The sequence below is a fragment of the Lepus europaeus genome, chromosome 17 (assembly GCF_033115175.1).
Source record: "Lepus europaeus isolate LE1 chromosome 17, mLepTim1.pri, whole genome shotgun sequence".
NCBI lineage: Eukaryota > Metazoa > Chordata > Mammalia > Lagomorpha > Leporidae > Lepus > Lepus europaeus.
Window position 1 is genome coordinate 59,503,516 of NC_084843.1, and position 18,396 is coordinate 59,521,911.

At 46.9% G+C, this 18,396-nt stretch overlaps 1 protein-coding gene across 2 annotated transcripts in view; it reads right to left on the minus strand.

The window, feature by feature from the left end:
• Nucleotides 1-5,557: 5,557 nt before the first annotated feature.
• Nucleotides 5,558-18,396, minus strand: part of PPA1 (inorganic pyrophosphatase 1) — a 33,664-nt gene continuing 20,825 nt past the window's right edge. For both annotated transcript variants that reach the window (XM_062215322.1, XM_062215321.1), the window contains exons 6-11: nucleotides 14,385-14,511; nucleotides 10,687-10,814; nucleotides 10,026-10,111; nucleotides 7,590-7,659; nucleotides 6,714-6,756; nucleotides 5,558-5,903 (exon numbers count right to left, since the gene is read on the minus strand). In XM_062215322.1, coding sequence (XP_062071306.1) covers nucleotides 5,872-5,903; nucleotides 6,714-6,756; nucleotides 7,590-7,659; nucleotides 10,026-10,111; nucleotides 10,687-10,814; nucleotides 14,385-14,511 — 486 coding nt within the window. In that variant the 3' untranslated portion in view covers nucleotides 5,558-5,871. The remainder of the gene's footprint in view (nucleotides 5,904-6,713; nucleotides 6,757-7,589; nucleotides 7,660-10,025; nucleotides 10,112-10,686; nucleotides 10,815-14,384; nucleotides 14,512-18,396) is intronic.

Sequence of the window (18,396 nt, forward strand, 5' to 3'; positions counted from 1 at the left end):
CATCCCACATTGGAGCACCGATTCCAGTTCCGGCTCTTCTGCTTCTGATCTAGCACCTGGGAAGGCAAGAGAAACACTTGGGCCCCTGCCACCCGTGTGGGAGATCAGGATGGATTTCTGGACCAGCCTGGGCCACCGTGGACATCTGGGGAATGAACTAGTACATGGAAGACGTCTCTGTCTCTCCCTCTCCCTGTCACTCTGCCTTTCAAATAAATAAATCTTTGAAAAGACTCCATAATTTTAGTTCACTAGCCCACTCAATAAATGTTGACTATTAACATCCACACCCTCAGCCCTGAGACCCTTCCTGTCTCTGTTAATTATGCTTGGCCTGGAGGCTGCTTCCACTTCTCCATCTTGTCCAGGACCCAGGCCCAGCCAAACCTCCGTGGTCAGCCTTTCCCACGTGTCCTCTCCCCCTTCCCACATGGCCCCTCTTCCTCCTCTCTACCACCTCAACATCTCTAATATGCACCGATTTTATTTTTGGTAGTAGCTTTGAGGTACAATTCACACACCACAGAATTCACCCATCAGAGTGTACAGCTCATTGGCTCTATTATACAAGGTACTTCAAAAAGTTTATGGAAATGGAATTAACAGGTAAGTTGTGGTGCAGAAGCTTAAGCCCTACCGTGAGATGCCCACATCTCAGATCAAAGGGACAGAGGGAATGGGCCGTGCACAATTACAGAGGCAGGCAGGATTCCCAGGCCACTCGGCACTTCCGACTCACAGTCAGTGGATGATGGCCCAAGTACTTGGCTCCCTGACACTCACTTGGGAGACCTTGATGGGAGTTCCCGGCTCCTGGCCTCAGTTGGGAGTGACCCAGCAGATGGGAGCAAATTGGAAATGCATATTCTCAGGTTCCCCTTTATCTAGGCAATCAGAATTCCTGGGGCGGGGCCAAGCAATGCAGGTGAACAAGCCTTCCTGGGAAGTCTGATGCTGGCTGAAGTTCAGAGGCTCAGGGTCACAGCATTCTTTTGAGGGGTAATTATGCATTTCTAGGAGGAGGGGGACACATTTTGTAAGCTGAGAGACTTTTTAAAAGTATGTTTAAAACCCTGAGATTTGGCCAGTGCCGCGGCTCACTAGGCTAATCCTCCGCCTGTGGCGCCGGTATCCTGGGTTCTAGTCCCGGTCAGGGCGCCGGATTCTGTCCCGGTTGCTCCTCTTCCAGTCCAGCTCTCTGCTGTGGCCCAGGAAGGCAGTGGAGGATGGCCCAAGTCCTTGGGTCCTGCACCTGCATGGGAGACCAGGAGGAAGCACCTGGCTCCTGGCTTTGGATCAGTGCAGTGCGCCGGCCGCAACGGCCATTGGGGGGTGAACCAACGGCAAAGGAAGACCTTTCTCTCTCTCTCTGTCTCTCTCTCACTGTCCACTCTGCCTGTCAAAAACAAACAAAAAACAAAACAAAACAAAACAAAACCCTGAGATTTGGGGCACTCTCAGAGCCAGCCAGCGGAAAGGCATCCCAGGATGGTTCTTGTGGAGGGCAACTTAGAAAACTTAAAAAAGTCTTTGTAAACCTGCGCACTCTGCACCCTGCAGCTCCACTTCTAGCAATCTGCCCTCGGGGAAAAGGCAGAGATGTCTGCTGAGCTTTATCTCAATGTCATTTCAGCGCAGCTTTTTTTTTTTTTTTTTTTTTTTTAGATTTATTTCTTTGAAAGACAGTTAACAGAGACAGAGAACCACCCTTCTGCTGGTTCAGTCCCCAGATGGTTGCAACAGTCAGGACTGGGCCAGACCAGAGCCAGGTGCCAGGAGCTTCATCCAGATCTCCCACAGGGGAACAGGGGCCCAAGAACTCGGGCCATCTCTGCCGCCTTCCCTGGAGCATTAGCAGGGAGCCGGATCAGAAGTGAGGCAGCTGGGACTTGAAACTGTGTCCATGCGGGAGCCGGCATCTTAACTTGCTGCGTCACAACACCAGTCCCCAGAAAAAATAGGTCTTTTTTTTTTTTTTAACTTTTTTTTTTTTTTTTTTTTTTGACAGAGTGGACAGTGAGAGAGAGACAGAGAGAAAGGTCTTCCTTTTGCCGTTGGTTCACCCTCCAATGGCCGCCGTGGTAGGCGCGCTGCGGCCAGCGCACCGCGCTGATCCGATGGCAGGAGCCAGGTGCTTCTCCTGGTCTCCCATGGGGTGCAGGGCCATCCTCCACTGCACTCCCTGGCCACAGCAGAGAGCTGGCCTGGAAGAGGGGCAACGGGGACAGGATCGGTGCCCTGACCGGGACTAGAACCCAGTGTGCCGGCACTGCAAGGCGGAGGATTAGCCTAGTGAGCCGCGGCGCCGGCCAAAAAATAGGTCTTAAACAAGTAATAAAGCATAAGATAGTAGGATAGAGAAGGGACTGATACACATTTTCTGTTAAGGATCAAAAGAAATATTTTCAGGCCATATGGCGTCTGTCCCTGGCAGCACGAAGGCAGCTGCTGTTTGGAAATGAACGGGTGTGGCTGGGCTCTGATAACATTTCCCTCACAAAGCAGGCAGGAGCCGGCTGGATTTGGCTGGAGATCCTGGTCGCTGCTGCTAACAGGGCCTGCCCTCTCTGTTCCTTATGTGTTCACCATCATTTCCAGGCCAGTCTGTGTGGTTACCTCACTCTGGAAAGCGGCCATCCCTCTAAAGGACATGGAGACACTATCCCAGGGTTCACATTTGGAAACCAAGCTGCTACGTCCTGTGTGCATGGCTCACTATCTTGCAGAAGAAATTGCTAGAGTGGAATGCTGAGTCCAAGGGCAAGAATCGCAAATTCTGATAGATACTGCCAAATGGCTCTGTGGCTTCTCCTCGACCTCCCAGAGCCATAGAACCTTGTGATCCTCATGGCTTCATTTCATTCCTGGTGATTCCTGTCAGACGTAAAGGTTGCAATAACTAGAGGAAAGAGCATAAAGACCAACAGAGGCAGCAATGAACTAGGTGGCAGTTATTCGATTCTATGACTTTTCTTTAAAGACATTTATTATTTGAAAAGACAGAGTTAGGGAAAGAGAGACAGAGGGAGAGAGATCTTCCATCCACTGGGTCACTCCCAAAATGGCTGGGCAAGGCCAAAGCCAGGAGCCTGCTGAGCCACGACACTGGCCCCTTGATACGATGACCCTTAAATGAACATATTTCCACTGTGAAGCCATATGCACAACGGGAAAGCAAATTCTTTTCTGCCCAGAGACTCTCAGGAGGCAGGGAAACAGCTTTTTCTTTTCGAGATTTATTTATTTGAAAGGCAGGGTGATAGAGAGGAAGAGAGCTCCTATCTGCTGGTTCACTTCCCAAATGGCTGCAATGGCCAGGCTGGTCCAGGCCAAAGCCAGGAGCTTCATCTGGGTCTCCTGTGTGGGAGGCAGGGGCCCAAGCACTTGAGCCATCATCTGTTGACTCCCAAGATGCTTTAGCAGGAAGCTGGATTGGAAGCAGAGCAGCCAGGACTCAAACTGGAACTCTGATATGGGATGTGGGTCTCAAGTGGAAGCTTACCCCACTGGGCCACAATACCCAGTCCTGGTGTAATTTTAAAAGCTACTTGGGTCCGGTGCTGTGGCATAGCGGGTAAAGCCGTTGCCTGCAGTGCCAGCATCTCATATAGGCGCTGGTTGGAGTCCCAGCTACTCCACTTACAATCTAGCTCTCTGCTGTGGCCTGGGAAAGCAGTGGAGGATGGCCCAAGTGCTTGGCCCCTGCACCCACGTGGGAGACCAGGAAAAATCTCCTGGCTCCTGGCTTCGGATCGCTCAGCTCTGGCCACTGAGGCCATTTAGGGGGTGAACCAGCAGGTGTTAGACCTCTCTCTCTGCCTCTCAAAATAAATCTTAAAAAAAAAAAAAAAAGGACTATACCTAAACTAAAACTCAGAGATCACATGGAACAAACAAAATATTTAAAAAAAAAAAAAAGCTCCTTGTGGTGTTGGGACCATTCACCATCTTGTAGGTTATATTAACATACACAAGCGATTAAATTATATACAAAACAGCACTACACAAATGAGTACAACTAGGAAATCAAGTAAGATCCGTGGATTGTTATCCTGGTTGTGATGTTAGTTACTTCTGGGAGAAACGAGGCCGGGTGGTCAAAGGATGTATTATTTCTTAGAACTGCACGTGATCTACCATCATCGCTATCAAAATTTCTGCTGAGAAATCTGAGGGCACTGGGTTACACGAATGTCTGTTTCACAACAGAGGGCACGGAGGCCGAGTGGTTGGAAGCTGACCCAAGATTACAGCGATAACAACAAGATGGGCCAGGACTCAGACCCGTGTCTGGCCAGCCGCAAAGCTATTCTGGTTGATAACTTAGACTAGAATGGAAATGACCGAAGGGTCCAATCAGTTGATTAATAAATAAAGGTAGCTGTATCACTTCAAAGAGTAAACAATACTGTGCTTTTTGCTGATATAAATTAAAAAACTTTTGCTCTAGAATGAAAGTCCAGGTATTGGGTAACTGAGCTCCTATAAAGACCACAGTAAGTATAAAGAATTTCACTGGGGGCCGGCACCGTGGCTCACTTGATTAATCTTCCTCCTGCATCACCGGCATCCCATATGGGTGCCGGGTTCTGTCCCGGTTGCTCCTCTTCCAGTCCGGCTCTGCTGTGGCCCGGGAAGGCAGTGGAGGATGGCCCAGGTGCTTGGGCCCCTGTACCTGCATGGGAGACCAGGAGGAAGCACCTGGCTCCTTGCTTTGGATCAGCACAGTGCCAGCCGTAGCGGCCAATTGGGGGGTGAACCAACAGAAAAAGGAAGACCTTTCTCTCTGTCTATAACTCTACCTGTCAAATAAATTTAAAAAAAAATTTTTTTTTTCACTGAAACAGTGGCCCTGGCTGCAGGGCCCTGTTCTCTGCTGCTCCTCCTCCTCTTCCTGCCAGCAGGACTGTAAAACCAGCCAAAGCTTAGTGCCTAGCCAGCCTTAGGGGGTCTAATAAAGTCTTAATTTCTTAAAAACACCGAAGTCCTCCCCGTGCACCTGTCCCTTCCTGCTCTTCCCTCATCTGGTCCCCAGCAGTCCACTCCAGAGCAGCTTGAAGGTGGACAGCCTGCGTGGACACTGGCAGGTGCAGCAGCCAGTAAGCTGTGACCTCCGCCCTCCAGCTGTACCAGCCCACAGGACAGATTCTGGTACAAAAGAAGGCTTCACTTGTTTCCCAGGTGGTGTGCAGCTCAGTCCCTGGCAGGAGGCATCAGCGACATGAAGACAAAACTGAGGACATGGGTCCTGGGTGGCTGTACCACCCTTAGGAGACTCATTCAAGTGCCGCCCCAGTAGTTCCCAGCAAGAGGCAATTTTGCCCTATGAGGACTCTCGACAATGTCTGGGGACATTCTTGTCACGGCCTGCGGAGGACATTGCTGGCATCCAGCGGGCAGGGGTCAGTGATGTCCACCAACTGCCTGGCTCAGGCCTGGCAGCTGTGACCATTTGAAAGGTCAACCAGCAGACGGAAGATCTCTATCTCCCTAACTCTTCTAAATAAATAAATAAATAAATCTTTAAAACATAAAATAAAAATATTCTAAATCAAGCTTCGGCAAAATAATTTTATTTTATTTCTTCACACATGGTAAACATATACATCCAGTACGTGCTCCTCTCCCACATCTATTCACAAACGACTTCCGAATCACCTTTGCTACTAAGTCAGTTGTAACTAAAAGTTCTCTTAGGTGAGACACGAAACGCGCTTTTAGACAGCTAATATTCTGAAAGCACTGGCTGGGGCACAGCAGGGTTGCTAGAGCCGGATGAGTTCTGTGAATGCAGGCCTCTGAAGAGCCTCGGAAGTTTCCAGGTGAGCAGGCTGCAGCAACAGGCTCCTCTTGTGCTCCAGAGAAACTACGTTAGTTTTTCTGGTGATGGAACCACTTATCCACTGTACTCAAAAAAAAATCAGAATTCCTATTAAGAATCAGAATTATCCCTAATAGAAAACGAAGAATATGCTTGCTTTAGTGGATCTTCATGCTAATTGTAGTGTGATTTTCAAAGCCGTTTTTCATGTGGAAAAACCCTTTTCTTACAGAGAATTCTAGCATGCAATGGGGAGAGGCGCATGGAGCCCAGCCCGCCCAGGGTCCACCAGGCGTCTATGTGGAACTCCGGCCTGGAGACCGCTATGATGGAGTGGCAGTAAACACAGTAGGTACGTAGCAGCCCACCCTTCCTACACACGGTGTGGAACTCTAGAAATGCCTCCCTTCTCTCCCTGTGTGTACGCGACGCGTTGGTAAACACAAGGAGGAGCTGGAGGACACGATGCTCGATGCAACAGCCAGGCATAAAACACAATCGCCGCATGGCCGCAGTACCACGAGGAGTGGAGAGTGGAATGGTGCAAGCCGGACTAGGCAGGAAGGTGGCCGGGGAAGGGAGATGCAGTGTCCCCGTTAGACAGGAGGGACAAGCTCCAGCGGGCCACTGCGCTCAACAGCGACCACACTAAGCGATCATGTACTGTGTGCTTCAAAGTAGAGGTTTCCACCACAAAAAAAAAAATTATTTTTTTGAAGTGACAGATTTATCAACCAGCCTAATTTAATCGCTCCACATTATAAGCATATACCAAAACATCACATTGTACCCTACTCACATATCTAAATATTGATCAATTGAGAATAAAATGTAACTAATTTTCCAAAGATAAGTAGAGCTTTTTGTTCTATTTACTGAATGCAGCTCTTACCATCTGTTGGTATCGTGCAGGCGGAGTCACAGGGTGGTGGCAACTAAAATAAAACATAAAAATATATTAGCCTAATTCTAGGAGGAAAAAGCACAAAAGTAAGATGACAGGGATTTTAAAGAACTTGAACACAGGCTATTCCGATGTTAGGCTCTAAATATCTAGATGTGAGGTTTGCTCTACCACTAAGAGAGGCTAACAAATTCCATCCTCTTGACAGGAAGATGACTAATAAAAATGTATGTTTTTCAAAGAAAGAAAAGGAACCGACTCTTGCATACAGACAGGGGGCGCCCACTGAAGTTTACGATGGCGTTAACCACCCTCCCGACTCTCCTCACTCAACTCTGCAGGACTCCCGGTAAGTAACGCTGGATTGAAGTGGCTGGCATCACTGTTAAGCTGTCCTTTCTCAAACTGCCATTTACAAAGCAGTAAAAAGACCTCCTTTTCTTTCATTTTCCTTATTTACTGTTGCAAATGAAAATAATTTACGACCTAATTTAGTCCAAGCCATTAGAAGCAGCACAGAAAGCTCTTGCTCTGCTGGATGACGACTACCTCACTCCAAAGTCCTGTCTAGTGTTACCAAAGCACTGAGGGCTCTTCAGTCCTTGCTGTGACCACGTCAAGTAAATGGCCATTGGTTCTTTGAAAAATGGCTTTTGAGAGACAACAGGCACTTGCTTTTCCTTGGAACATTCTGGAACCACTTTGGTTTTGCTAACTGCTGGTCAACTAGACCACCCTCAGCTTCCCCCTCAAGTAACCTCAAGACGTCAAAGATATTTGCTGAAAGAAGTACTTCCTGTCCCCATGTAGCACTGGAGTTTTCAGCCCCCAAATATTTTCTTTCTAAAGGAAGCTTGTACATACAGCATCCACAACAGCTTTGGCCGCATCGGGGTCACACCTGAAGGGGCTCTCAGACACTGTTGTATTCATGCTATTAAATAAAACAAAAACAGGCGTAAGACAAAACAACAAAAACAATTAACTCTTTGGATTTAAGGTGGAGATGGTATACCAGGCTTGTTTTAATTGAAAGCTTTTTCATCCACATAAACACTGTGATGATTCATTTGAGCAACGTACAGCTATTTTTGCAGTCAATTTTATCCAAATCTTAATAAGTTCAGATTTAAGAACCTGAGATTGAATGCTTTCTAATTCTCACTGAAGTAGCAGGGAAACGCAAAGTGACACTCATGAGAAACGTATTTTCTCCTAACCAGAAAAAATGAAACAAAAAATCCAATTCCGATCAGTGTAGCTAAAACATCTGACATGAACCTCCTGGCTGAACATGCTCAGAGTGCCTGGTTTGCACCCAAGCAGCTTCCCACGAGTGTGCCCTGGGAGGCAGCAGGTGGCGACTCAAGTACTCAGGTGGCTGATGCCCACATGGGAGACAAGGATTGAGTTCCAGTCTCCTGGCTTTGGTCTGGCCGATCCCCAGTTGTTGCAGGAATTTGGAGTGGATAAAAGATCCCTCTGTCTCTCTCCATTTTAAATAAAGTCAAAGTAGGGGCTGACATTGTGGTGCAGTGGGATAAGCTGCTGCCTGCAATGCCAACATCCTATATGGGCACTAGTTTGGGTCCTGGTTGCTCCACTTCCAATCCAGTTCCCTGTTAATGCACCTGGGAAAGCTGCAGAAGGCAGACCAAGTGCTTAGGCCCCTGCCACCCACATGGGAGATCCAGAAGAATTCCAGGCTTTTGGCTCTGGCCTGGCCCCAGCAGATGGAAGATCTCTCTCGTTTCTCCCTCTCTTTGTGACTCTGCTTTTCAAATAAATAAAATAAACCCTTAAATAAAAAGGAAAAAGGGGGCCGGCGCTGTGGCATAGTGGGGAAAAAGCCACCACCTGCAGTGCCGGCATCCCATATGGGCGTCTATTCGAGACCCAGCTGTTCCACTTCCAATCCAGCTCTCTGCTATGGCCTGGGAAAGCAGTAGAGGATGGCCCAAGTTCTTGGTCCCCATTCCCGCATGGGAGACCCAGAAGAAGCTCCTGGCTTCAGATTAGCACAGCTCTGGCCATTGTGGCCAATTGGGGAGTGAACCAGCGGATGGAAGACACCCCCCCCCCACCTCTGTCTCTCTAACTCTGCTTTTCTAATAAATAAATCTTTAAAAAGACAAAAGGTTTATTGTTCACAGCTGGGTGCTGGTTTTTCATCACTATTTACATGGGATCCTCTCCTTCAGTTCAGATTCTGTCACAGGTGTGGACAGAACGCTACCAACGCACACATCAACTCTGTGACCTTGCTGACATTGTTTTAGGGTTTCCTGAGCACATAATTACATCATCTAGAACAACTGGTTCTCCCCTTCCAACGTTCGTACATCTTCACTTCATTGTCTAGTGTATTCAGAATAACAGTACCTAAGAGGAAGATTCAGTTCCAGCACTTACTTTACCTCTGTCACAAACTGGCAAACTTAACAGCTCAGTAAAAATCAGCCATCACCATGAGCAGCAGTCAAGCCAGTGTGAAAGGTAGTTACTGGTTAGTGGCAATGCATATTACCTCCTAAGTTACTTCAAAAGGCTTGTAGGAAATGGAATCAAAAGTTTATTTTGGTGCAAAAAATTTTAAAGTTCATTCATAGTTTTGCATTTTTCCAGATGCATGGATTTCAAAATTCTTTGTACCTAAAACAACGTATCCTTTCATTCCATTTTCCCATAGAAGCTTTTCTCTTGCATCTATCTTATTTTATCCCCTATATTCTGAGCACCCTTTGTCAATTATCCCACGCAGCTCTGATCTCACTGTTGCCTTTAACGCTCTAGTCCGTAGGTGTTCACAGAGAATGCCACAGGTACTTTGTACTTGTTTATGTGCTTATCTTCTCGTTCACATGAGCACTGAGTGACAACACTGCCACCTCTTTCCTAAGTGACCGCAAGGGTACACTGTCTTGGGGCCGGCGCTGTGGCGTAGCAGGTAAAGCTACCACCTGCAGTGCTGGCATCCCATGTGGGTGCCAGTTCAAGTCCCGGCTGTTCCAATTCCAATCCAGCTCCCTGCTATGGCCTGGGAAAGCAGCATAAAATAGTCCAAGGCCTTGGAAGCTCCTGACTCCTGGCTTCAGATCGGCACAGCTCCAGCCGTTGCGGCCAATTAGGGAGTGAAGACCTCTCTCTCTGCCTCTCCTTCTCTCTCTGTGTAACTCTGACTTTCAAATAAATAAATAAATAAATCTTAAAAAAAAAAAAAAAAAGAGTATACTGTCTTAAAGCCTTTGGAGTGGGTTGGTCTACACTGCAAGCTACACAGCAGAGAAAGTTAACACTTACCAGCTGATTCCCTTTCCATCCGTCTTCTTAGTCACTAAAGCTTTCCAATAGTCATGAGTGCTTTTAATGATATCAACTGCAAAGGCCTATAATTTGAAAAGATAAGCATTACCACAGACAAGGATTCTACCAACATTGTCTATTTCTAATTTCTATTAATTCTATCACTATTTTCCCAATGCCTAACACCTGGCCTTTTTTGAACCACTTCCTACATTAAAAATAGGAAAAAAAAGGGCATCCATATGAGCACCAGTTCAAGTCCAGAGGCTCTGATCCAGCTCCGTGCTAATGTGCCCAGAAAGGCAGTCGAAGATAGTCCAAGTGCCTGGGCCCCGGCTATCCACATGGACCTGCACAGAGCTCCAGGATCCTGGCTTCAGCTACTCCAGCCCTGGCCATTTCAGTCATTTGGGGAGTGAACCAGCAGACAGAAGATTTCTGTTTCTGTCTCTCCCTCTCTCTCTGTAACTCAGCCTTCCAAGTAAAACAGATAAATCTTTTTTTCAAATGGAAAAGAATATTTAAATGAATAAACATCAAGATTGTCTTAATTAAGTCTTTAGACTTGTTTTATAGATCTTTAGATGGCAACAATGTGGTTACATTTTACATCTCAATACAAACAGACCTGAAGCTATAATTCTGAATGACACTTTACCTTATCTTTAAATTCTGCATTAAAGGCAAATTCATTTTCTGGTTTTCCATCAGGAACCTTGTACCTTCTAAACCAGTCCACGGTAGCTTCTAGGTAGCCCGGTTTCAGCCGTTTGACATCATTTATATCTAAGAGGATAAGCAGATGGCAGAATGCATGGTTATTATCTACACGTTCAACAGAAATAGTGTCTAACTTGAAAGAACTGTGGGGTGGACTATCAGAAAGATCAACACAGGGTCTGCTGTGTGTAGCGCCACTTGGGTCCACTTGGGTTGCACATCCCATATCAGAGTGCACAGTTAAGTTCCAACTACTCCAATCCAGTTTTCTGCTAATGTACACCCCAGGATGCAGCAGTTCAAGCATTTTGGTCCCTGACACCCATGTGGGACCCAGATTAAGTTCAAATCTCATGGCTTTGGCCCAGTCCAGTCATGGCTATTGTGGGCATCTGGGGAGTGAACCAGCAGATGGAAGACTCTCCATTTATGTGTCTGTGAACCTTTCAAATAAAAATAAATTTTAAAAAAATTTTTAAATTTCAAGATAATGTTAGAGCTAACGACTTTGTTGAGCCAAGATTCCATATATATTAAAAGGAAACTATCCAGTGCCTTAGAATAGCTCTGACTCTAAGTGCCAAGAGATCACATAAGATAGTAATTGCTATTAGTTAAGAGTAAGGAGAGGCTACATAGTGAAAGAACTAGTTGGACATGTATTGGTAATTCCTATGAGAAGGGTGGAAGACACCAAAAATATCAAGTTGAGAATGTTATTTCAGAGTCATACCCCAATTATATACTAAAAAGAACATTTATTACACTGATATCCACTGCCTACCTATCTAATGTGATTAAACTTTGCTAGGTGACCCTGGCATTCTATTAAAATGCTTTAGCCCAGCCATTGAGGTGTGCTTCTTTTAAAACCTTAAAATTTCTGGGGCCAGTGCTATAGTGTATCAGGTTAAAGCCCTGGCCTGCAGTGCCAGCATCCCATGTGGGTGCCATTTTGAGTCCTGGCTGCTCCACTTCCAATCCAGCTTCCTGCCAATGTGCCTGGGAAAGCAGTGGAGGATGGTCCATGTGCTTGGGCTCCTGCACTCATGTGGGAAAACTGGAGGAAGCTCTTGGCTCCTGGCTTTGGAGAGGCTCAGCTCCGGCCGTTGCAGCCATTTGGGGAGTGAACCAGTGGATGGAAGACCTCTCTCTCAGTCTCTGTCTCTACCTCTCTCTGTAACTCTTTCAAATAAACAAAATCTTAAAAAAAGAAAAAACTTTAAAGTGTCTGCACAGGGACCATGTTACAGTGGAGCAGCTTAAGACTTGGCTTGTGATTCCAGCATTCCACATCAGAGAGGTGGTTCAAGCCCCAGCTATTCTGTTTCTGACCCAGCTCCCTGCTAATGCGTCTGGGAAGGCAGCCAAGGAAGGTCCCAGTACTTGGGCCCCTGCCATCCACGTGGGAGACCAGGATGGAGTTGCCTGGCCCAGACCTGCCTACTGTGGCCATTTGGGAAGTGACCCAACAGATGGAAGATCTCTCTCTCTCTCCCTCTCTGAATCATTCTGCCTATCAAATAAATATTTTTTTAAAGTTTCCATATAGCCATCAATAACTGCCAGGTTCAGTGTCATTAAACTGAACCCTAACTATTTGTGTAAGATAACCTAGCTTCAGTCCAATTCAGGATCCACACGAAAAATATCACACATATTATTAGCATTAGCTAATGGAGCAGCTGGGTCAATCCTGCGCACACATGAGATGCCGGCACCACAGGTAGTAGTTTTACACGCTACACCACAGTGCTGGTCCCAAGGGCTCTCTTTTGCTTTCTCTCTCTCTCAAATATGAATAAGAATTTTTTAAAAAATTATTGCAACACAATAATAAAGACACATTTACTAGGATGGCTGTAACTAAAAAGGTAACAAGTGTTGGTGAGGATGTGGGGAAGTTAGGACCCGCATGTACTTTGGTGAGAATGTAGAATACTACAGTTGGATGGGCGTCTGGCCCAGTGGTTAAGACACTGGTTAGGACTCCCAGAGCCTGTATGAGACTGCCTCGGCTCAAGTAGTTAGGCTCCTGCCACACAGGTGAACACCAGTATTGAGTTTCTGGTCCCTGGCTTCAGCCTGGCCCAGACCCGGCTATTCGTAGGCATTTGAGGAGTGAACCAGCAGATAGGAGGTCTGTCTCTCTGCCTTTCACACAAATAAAAAAAAAAAATTTTAAAATAGCATAGCTGCTTTGGAAGGAAACTTGGCAGTTCCTCAAAAGGTTAGTCAGAGTTACTCTAAGACCCAGAAAGTCCAACCCTAGGTACATACCCAAGAGAATTAACTATATCTCCTCACAAAAAAAACTTACACAAGAATGTTCACGGTGGCAAAACTCGTACTGTCCAAAAGCACCTCCGTGTTTATCTGCTGAACTGACAAACAAAATGTGGTGCATCTGCACAACAGGACAAAATTCAGCCATAACAAGGAAGGAGATTCTGATACATGCTACCCATGGATGAATCTAGAAAACACTCTGCTAAGGGAAAGAAGCTGGACACAAAGGCCACATAGCCTGCAAGTCTGCATGTGAAACCTCTAGAACAGGCACATCCCTGGGGACAAAGAGCTGAGCAGCCTTATGACTGCAATATATCCTGAATTACAATCTTTAAAATAAAAGGATGGATGTTATTACCAACAAAGAAACAAAATACTGGCGCTTGCTACGGTGTGGATGAATCCCAAAAACACTAAATGGAATACAAGGACACTTCAAAAAACTCATGGAAAACTGGAATGAAAAGGAGTTGTTTTTGTTTTGTTTAATTTTCTTATTTGAAAGGCAGAGAGAGAGAGAGAGATTTGTTCCATCTGCTGGTTCACTCCCTTAAACGACAATCGCTGGGGCCAGGTCAGACAGAAGCCAGGATCACGGAGCTCCATCCAGGCCTCCTCCAGGGATGGCAGGGATCCAAGCACTGAGGCCATCTTCCACTGCCGCCCCAGGTACACTAAGCAGGAAGGGGCCGGGAAGTGTATCAGCCAGAGGTTTAACCTGCTGTGCTACAATGCCTGCCCCGTAGGCTTATTTTGGTGCCAAAAAATGTTGAAATGTATGCATAGTTTTTTCCTAAGACACATTTTCCATAAACTTTTTCAAGACTCCTCATATATGCTCAGTTAAGTAAGCCAGACATAGCAGGCACCTATTACGTGATCCTATTTATACAAAATGTTCAGAACAGGCTTATTCTAGAGAGACAGGAAGTAGCTTCCGGGTTGCCGGGGACTGCGGGAAGGGGACAGAGTGATTGCCAATGGATACGGGATTTCCTGCTGGGGCAATGAACGTGTTCTGGATTCAGATAGCAGTGACAGCTGTGTGACGCAGTGAATACGTCCGCTAAAAATCACTTGGAAATGGTGACGTTCGTGGTATGTGGCCTATGTCTCAGTTACACATTTTTTAAAAAAATAAAGAGTCACTAAGTGTTAGTATATGGGGAAGGAAAGGAAAAAACTCAAACCAGCAGCATTCTTCTCTCTGGCACGAAGCAGAAGGCTGCCCAGCGAAGTGCCCCGGGGCAGGGGCAGACACGCTCCTCGGCCAACAGTCAGAAGGGACGGGCTCCCGAGGTGAAGCCTGCTGCTACTCAGACTCGAGACCCTCCAGTCCCTTACCGTTGTAATTGGCCGCGTCAGGATCATCCATGTTAATGGCGATGACTTTCCAGTCGGTTTCCCCTTCGTCGATCATAGCCAATATGCCCAGAACTTTCACCCGGATTATCTCACCTCTCGCACACACCTGAGAGGCAACAAGCAGTCAGGACGCTACTATACAATGCTACGCCACAAGAAAAGTGTCACTCCACAGACAACGGGAAATCAGGACGACGCCAAGGCCCTAAGACGCCTCCTCCAGGCAACCCTGTAAGAGCCGGACAGCCGGGTGCCTCACCAGCGCTCTCCGGGTCTCAAACAGGACTCACAGGCCACCAGCAAACCATAACACGGTCTAAAGAACACGAGCTACCCTGACCTATCACTGATGTGCTAAGAATATGTCCCCCACAATTAGTGTCAAAGACGTACCTTTCTCTTATTTTATAAAAGACACTGAATTAGGCAATTCACACAATATGACGTAAAGACTTTGACACAGTGGCCGAGATGCTGCTTGGGGACCCCCATTCCACATCAGACTGGCTGGGTTCAAATCTTGGCTCTGCTTCCATTCATCGTCTTGCTAATGCACACCCTGGAAGGCAGCAGGTGCTGGCCCACGGACTTGGGTTCCTACTACCCAGGGAGGAGACTTGGATTGACTTCCTGGATTCAGCCTGGCCCAGCCCTAGCCATTGCAGGCATCTGGGGAGTAAACCAGCAAGGGGAGATATCTGTCTCTCTGCCAAATAAACAAACAAACAAACAAATAAATAAATAAATAAATAAAGCGAGCAACCAAGCAAGCCTTGACTTAAAACAAAATGACAGGGGCTGGTGCTGTAGCACAGCGGGTTAACGCCCAGGTCTGAAGCGCCGGCATCCCATATGGGCACGGTTCTAGTCCTGGCTGCTCCTCTTCCCATCCAGCTCTCTGCTATGGCCTGGGATAGAAGTAGAAGATGGCCCAAATCCATGGGCTCCTGCATCCACATGCGAGACCTGGAAGAAGCTCTTGGCTCCTGGCTTCGGATCAGCACAGCTCCGGCCGTTGTGGCCATCTGGGGAGTGAACCAGTGGATGGAAGACCTCTCTGTAACTCTGTCTCTCAAATAAATAAAGATAGGCTGGCGCCGTGGCTCACTAAGCTAATCCTCCGCCTGTGACGCCAGCATCCCGGGTTCTAGTCCCGGTCGGGGCGCCGGATTCTGTCCCAGTTGCTCCTCTTCCAGTCCAGCTCTCTGCTGTGGCCCGGGAGTGCAGTGGAGGATGGCCCAAGTCCTTGGGCCCTGCACCCCCATGGGAGACCTGGAGGAAGCACCTGGCTCCTGGCTTCTGATCGGCCAGTGCGCCGGCCGCAACACACCAGCCATAGCGGCCATTTGGGGGTGGTGGTGAACCAACAGAAAAGGAAGACCTTTCTCTCTGTCTGTCTCTCTCTCACTGTCTAACTCTGCCTGTCAAAAAAATAAATAAAATAAAAATCTTTAAAAAAGACAATGTTCTTTTTTTATACCATTGCAAATTTTAATAGAGTATTATTTCTATTCTGCTTAACTTGATTTAAATAAGAAGAAAATCCATTTAGACACAATAATTAAGAAAAGTCAATTCATGGCCGGCGCCGTGGCTTAACAGGCTAATCCTCCGCCTTGCGGTGCCAGCACACTGGGTTCTAGTCCCGGTTGGGGCGCTGGATTCTATTCCGGTTGCCCCTCTTCCAGGCCAGCTCTCTGCTATGGCCCGGGAAGGCAGTGGAGGATGGCCCAAGTGCTTGGGCCCTGCACCCGCATGGGAGACCAGGAGAAGCACCTGGCTCCCGGCTTCGGATCAGCGAGATGCGCCGGCTGCAGCGGCCATTGGAGGGTGAACCAACGGCAAAAAGGAAGACCTTTCTCTCTGTCTCTCTCTCTCACTATCCACTCTGCCTGTCAAAAAAAAAAAAAAGAAAAAAAGAAAAGTCAATTCTTTATCAGTATTTCCAGAACCACAAGGAATTTAACATCAACCTTGAAAAGTTCTTTTATCTACATTCAAGGTTGCATTCCACACACCAGTTGCCCGATTTGTTTTTTCTTGTTCTCTAAGTTTGGTTGAAAATTCCCAATTGCCTTTGTAAGTGAGCATTTTCACTTCTTAATGCCTGCATGGCTAGTGCTATTTCAACTTGAATATTTGTGTTTCCACTTCTCAGATACACATGCCTCCACTTCTGTAATCAACCTCTGAATTTCTGAATCCTCTAACTCAAAAATATTTTCCTGGAGGCCGGCTTGTAGCATAGTGGGTAAATCCACTGGCCCATGATGCTCACAACCTATGTGGGTGCTAGTTCAAGTTCTGGCTGCTCCACTTCTATTCCAGCTCTCTGCTATGGCCTGGAAAAGCAGTGGAAGATGGCCCAAGTACTTGGGTCCCTGCACCCACGTGGGAGATCTGGAAGAAGCTCCTAGTTTTGGACCAGCCCAGCTCTGGCTGTTGTGGCCATCTGGGGAGTGAACCAATGGATGGAAGATCTCATTCTGTTTTTCTCTCTCTTAACTCTGCCTTCCAAATAAATAAATCTTAAAAAAAAAAAAAAAAAAAGGGTACTTTCCTTATTTTACAGGAAAAGTCATAAAAATAAACTGAAAAGGCCGGCGCTGTGGCTCAACAGGCTAATCCTCCGCCTTGTGGCGCCGGCACACCGGGTTCTAGTCCCGGTCGGGGCACCAATCCTGTCCTGGTTGCCCCTCTTCCAGGCCAGCTCTCTGCTGTGGCCCGGGAGTGCAGTGGAGGATGGCCCAAGTGTTTGGGCTCTGCACCCTATGGGAGACCAGGATAAGCACCTGGCTCCTGCCAACGGAACAGCGCGGTGCGCCGGCCGCAGCGCGCTACCGCGGCGGCCATTGGAGGGTGAACCAACGGCAAAAGGAAGACCTTTCTCTCTGTCTCTCTCTCACTGTCCACTCTGCCTGCCAAAAAAAAAAAAAAAAAAAAAAAAAAAAAAACTGAAAAGGGCACAAAGTTTGGGTTCCTTCTCAAACTGAGATTTGTTAAATGTTAACAGTTGGTTATTAAAGCAATGATAAGAAGGAAATATCTGCATTTTCTTAAAATAATTAGTCTATTATAAGGAGCTAATCATCTTTAGGTGTCTTCTAACCACTAAAATTTTCTCACCACAAATCCTCTTTGAATCTTTTCAAGGTCTATTTGGACCAAAGAGACTAAACATCTGTTATTCCCTAACGCATTTCAAATTCACAGGACACAATACAGGAGAAAAATCTAAAACAAGAATACAACAGGCAGAATGATTTTCTGTTATCTCAAGATGCAGTTTTATGGAAAACTCCACGTCACTGATTCTGACTTTGCCGGGTGGTGGATGACATGACACTGTGTTTAGTATAACACCACGTGACAATAAGAAAGTACTCGTCCACCTTGTTCTGCTCCCAGGGCCTTCAGCTCTCCCAACACATGCTTTACAGTTCTAATTTTTTGGCAGTCTGGGTCACATTTTTGGCCTTCGGTACATCCTTGAGTATTTCTGTATCGTGTATATGTATGTTTAAATCCTTTCCCTTACTGGTGTACCCTCCAATTTGCTCTCTGGCATTTTTGTCTTCATTAGTTGCCAAGAAAGCTTGTTGTGATCAAGTGGGGCTCTGGTATGTCTGACTGTCAGGATGTGTTTCCTTCCCATGAGGTTGACACAGAGACATGTATGTTTGAAAACACTTTAGAAGGTCTGCTTCCTTAGAAATTCTTTCTTGTGGCAGAATCCCATTAGCAGGACCCAGCTGCTGAAACACTGGAAGAGCTGATCTGTCAGGGTGGGGCAGGCTGCACGGAGCGCAGGACTGGTTTTCAGCGGGTTCCTTGGAACACCAGTAGGGTTCACAGAAACTGTTCTGCCTTGTGATGCAAACTGGCTGTCCCATCAGCGTGACCCACTGAAGGGCGTGGTGGCTGCTGAGCTGACCAGACTGGAACGGAGGTGCCTCAGCCATAATTATACTATGATGTTGCCTGGAACTAC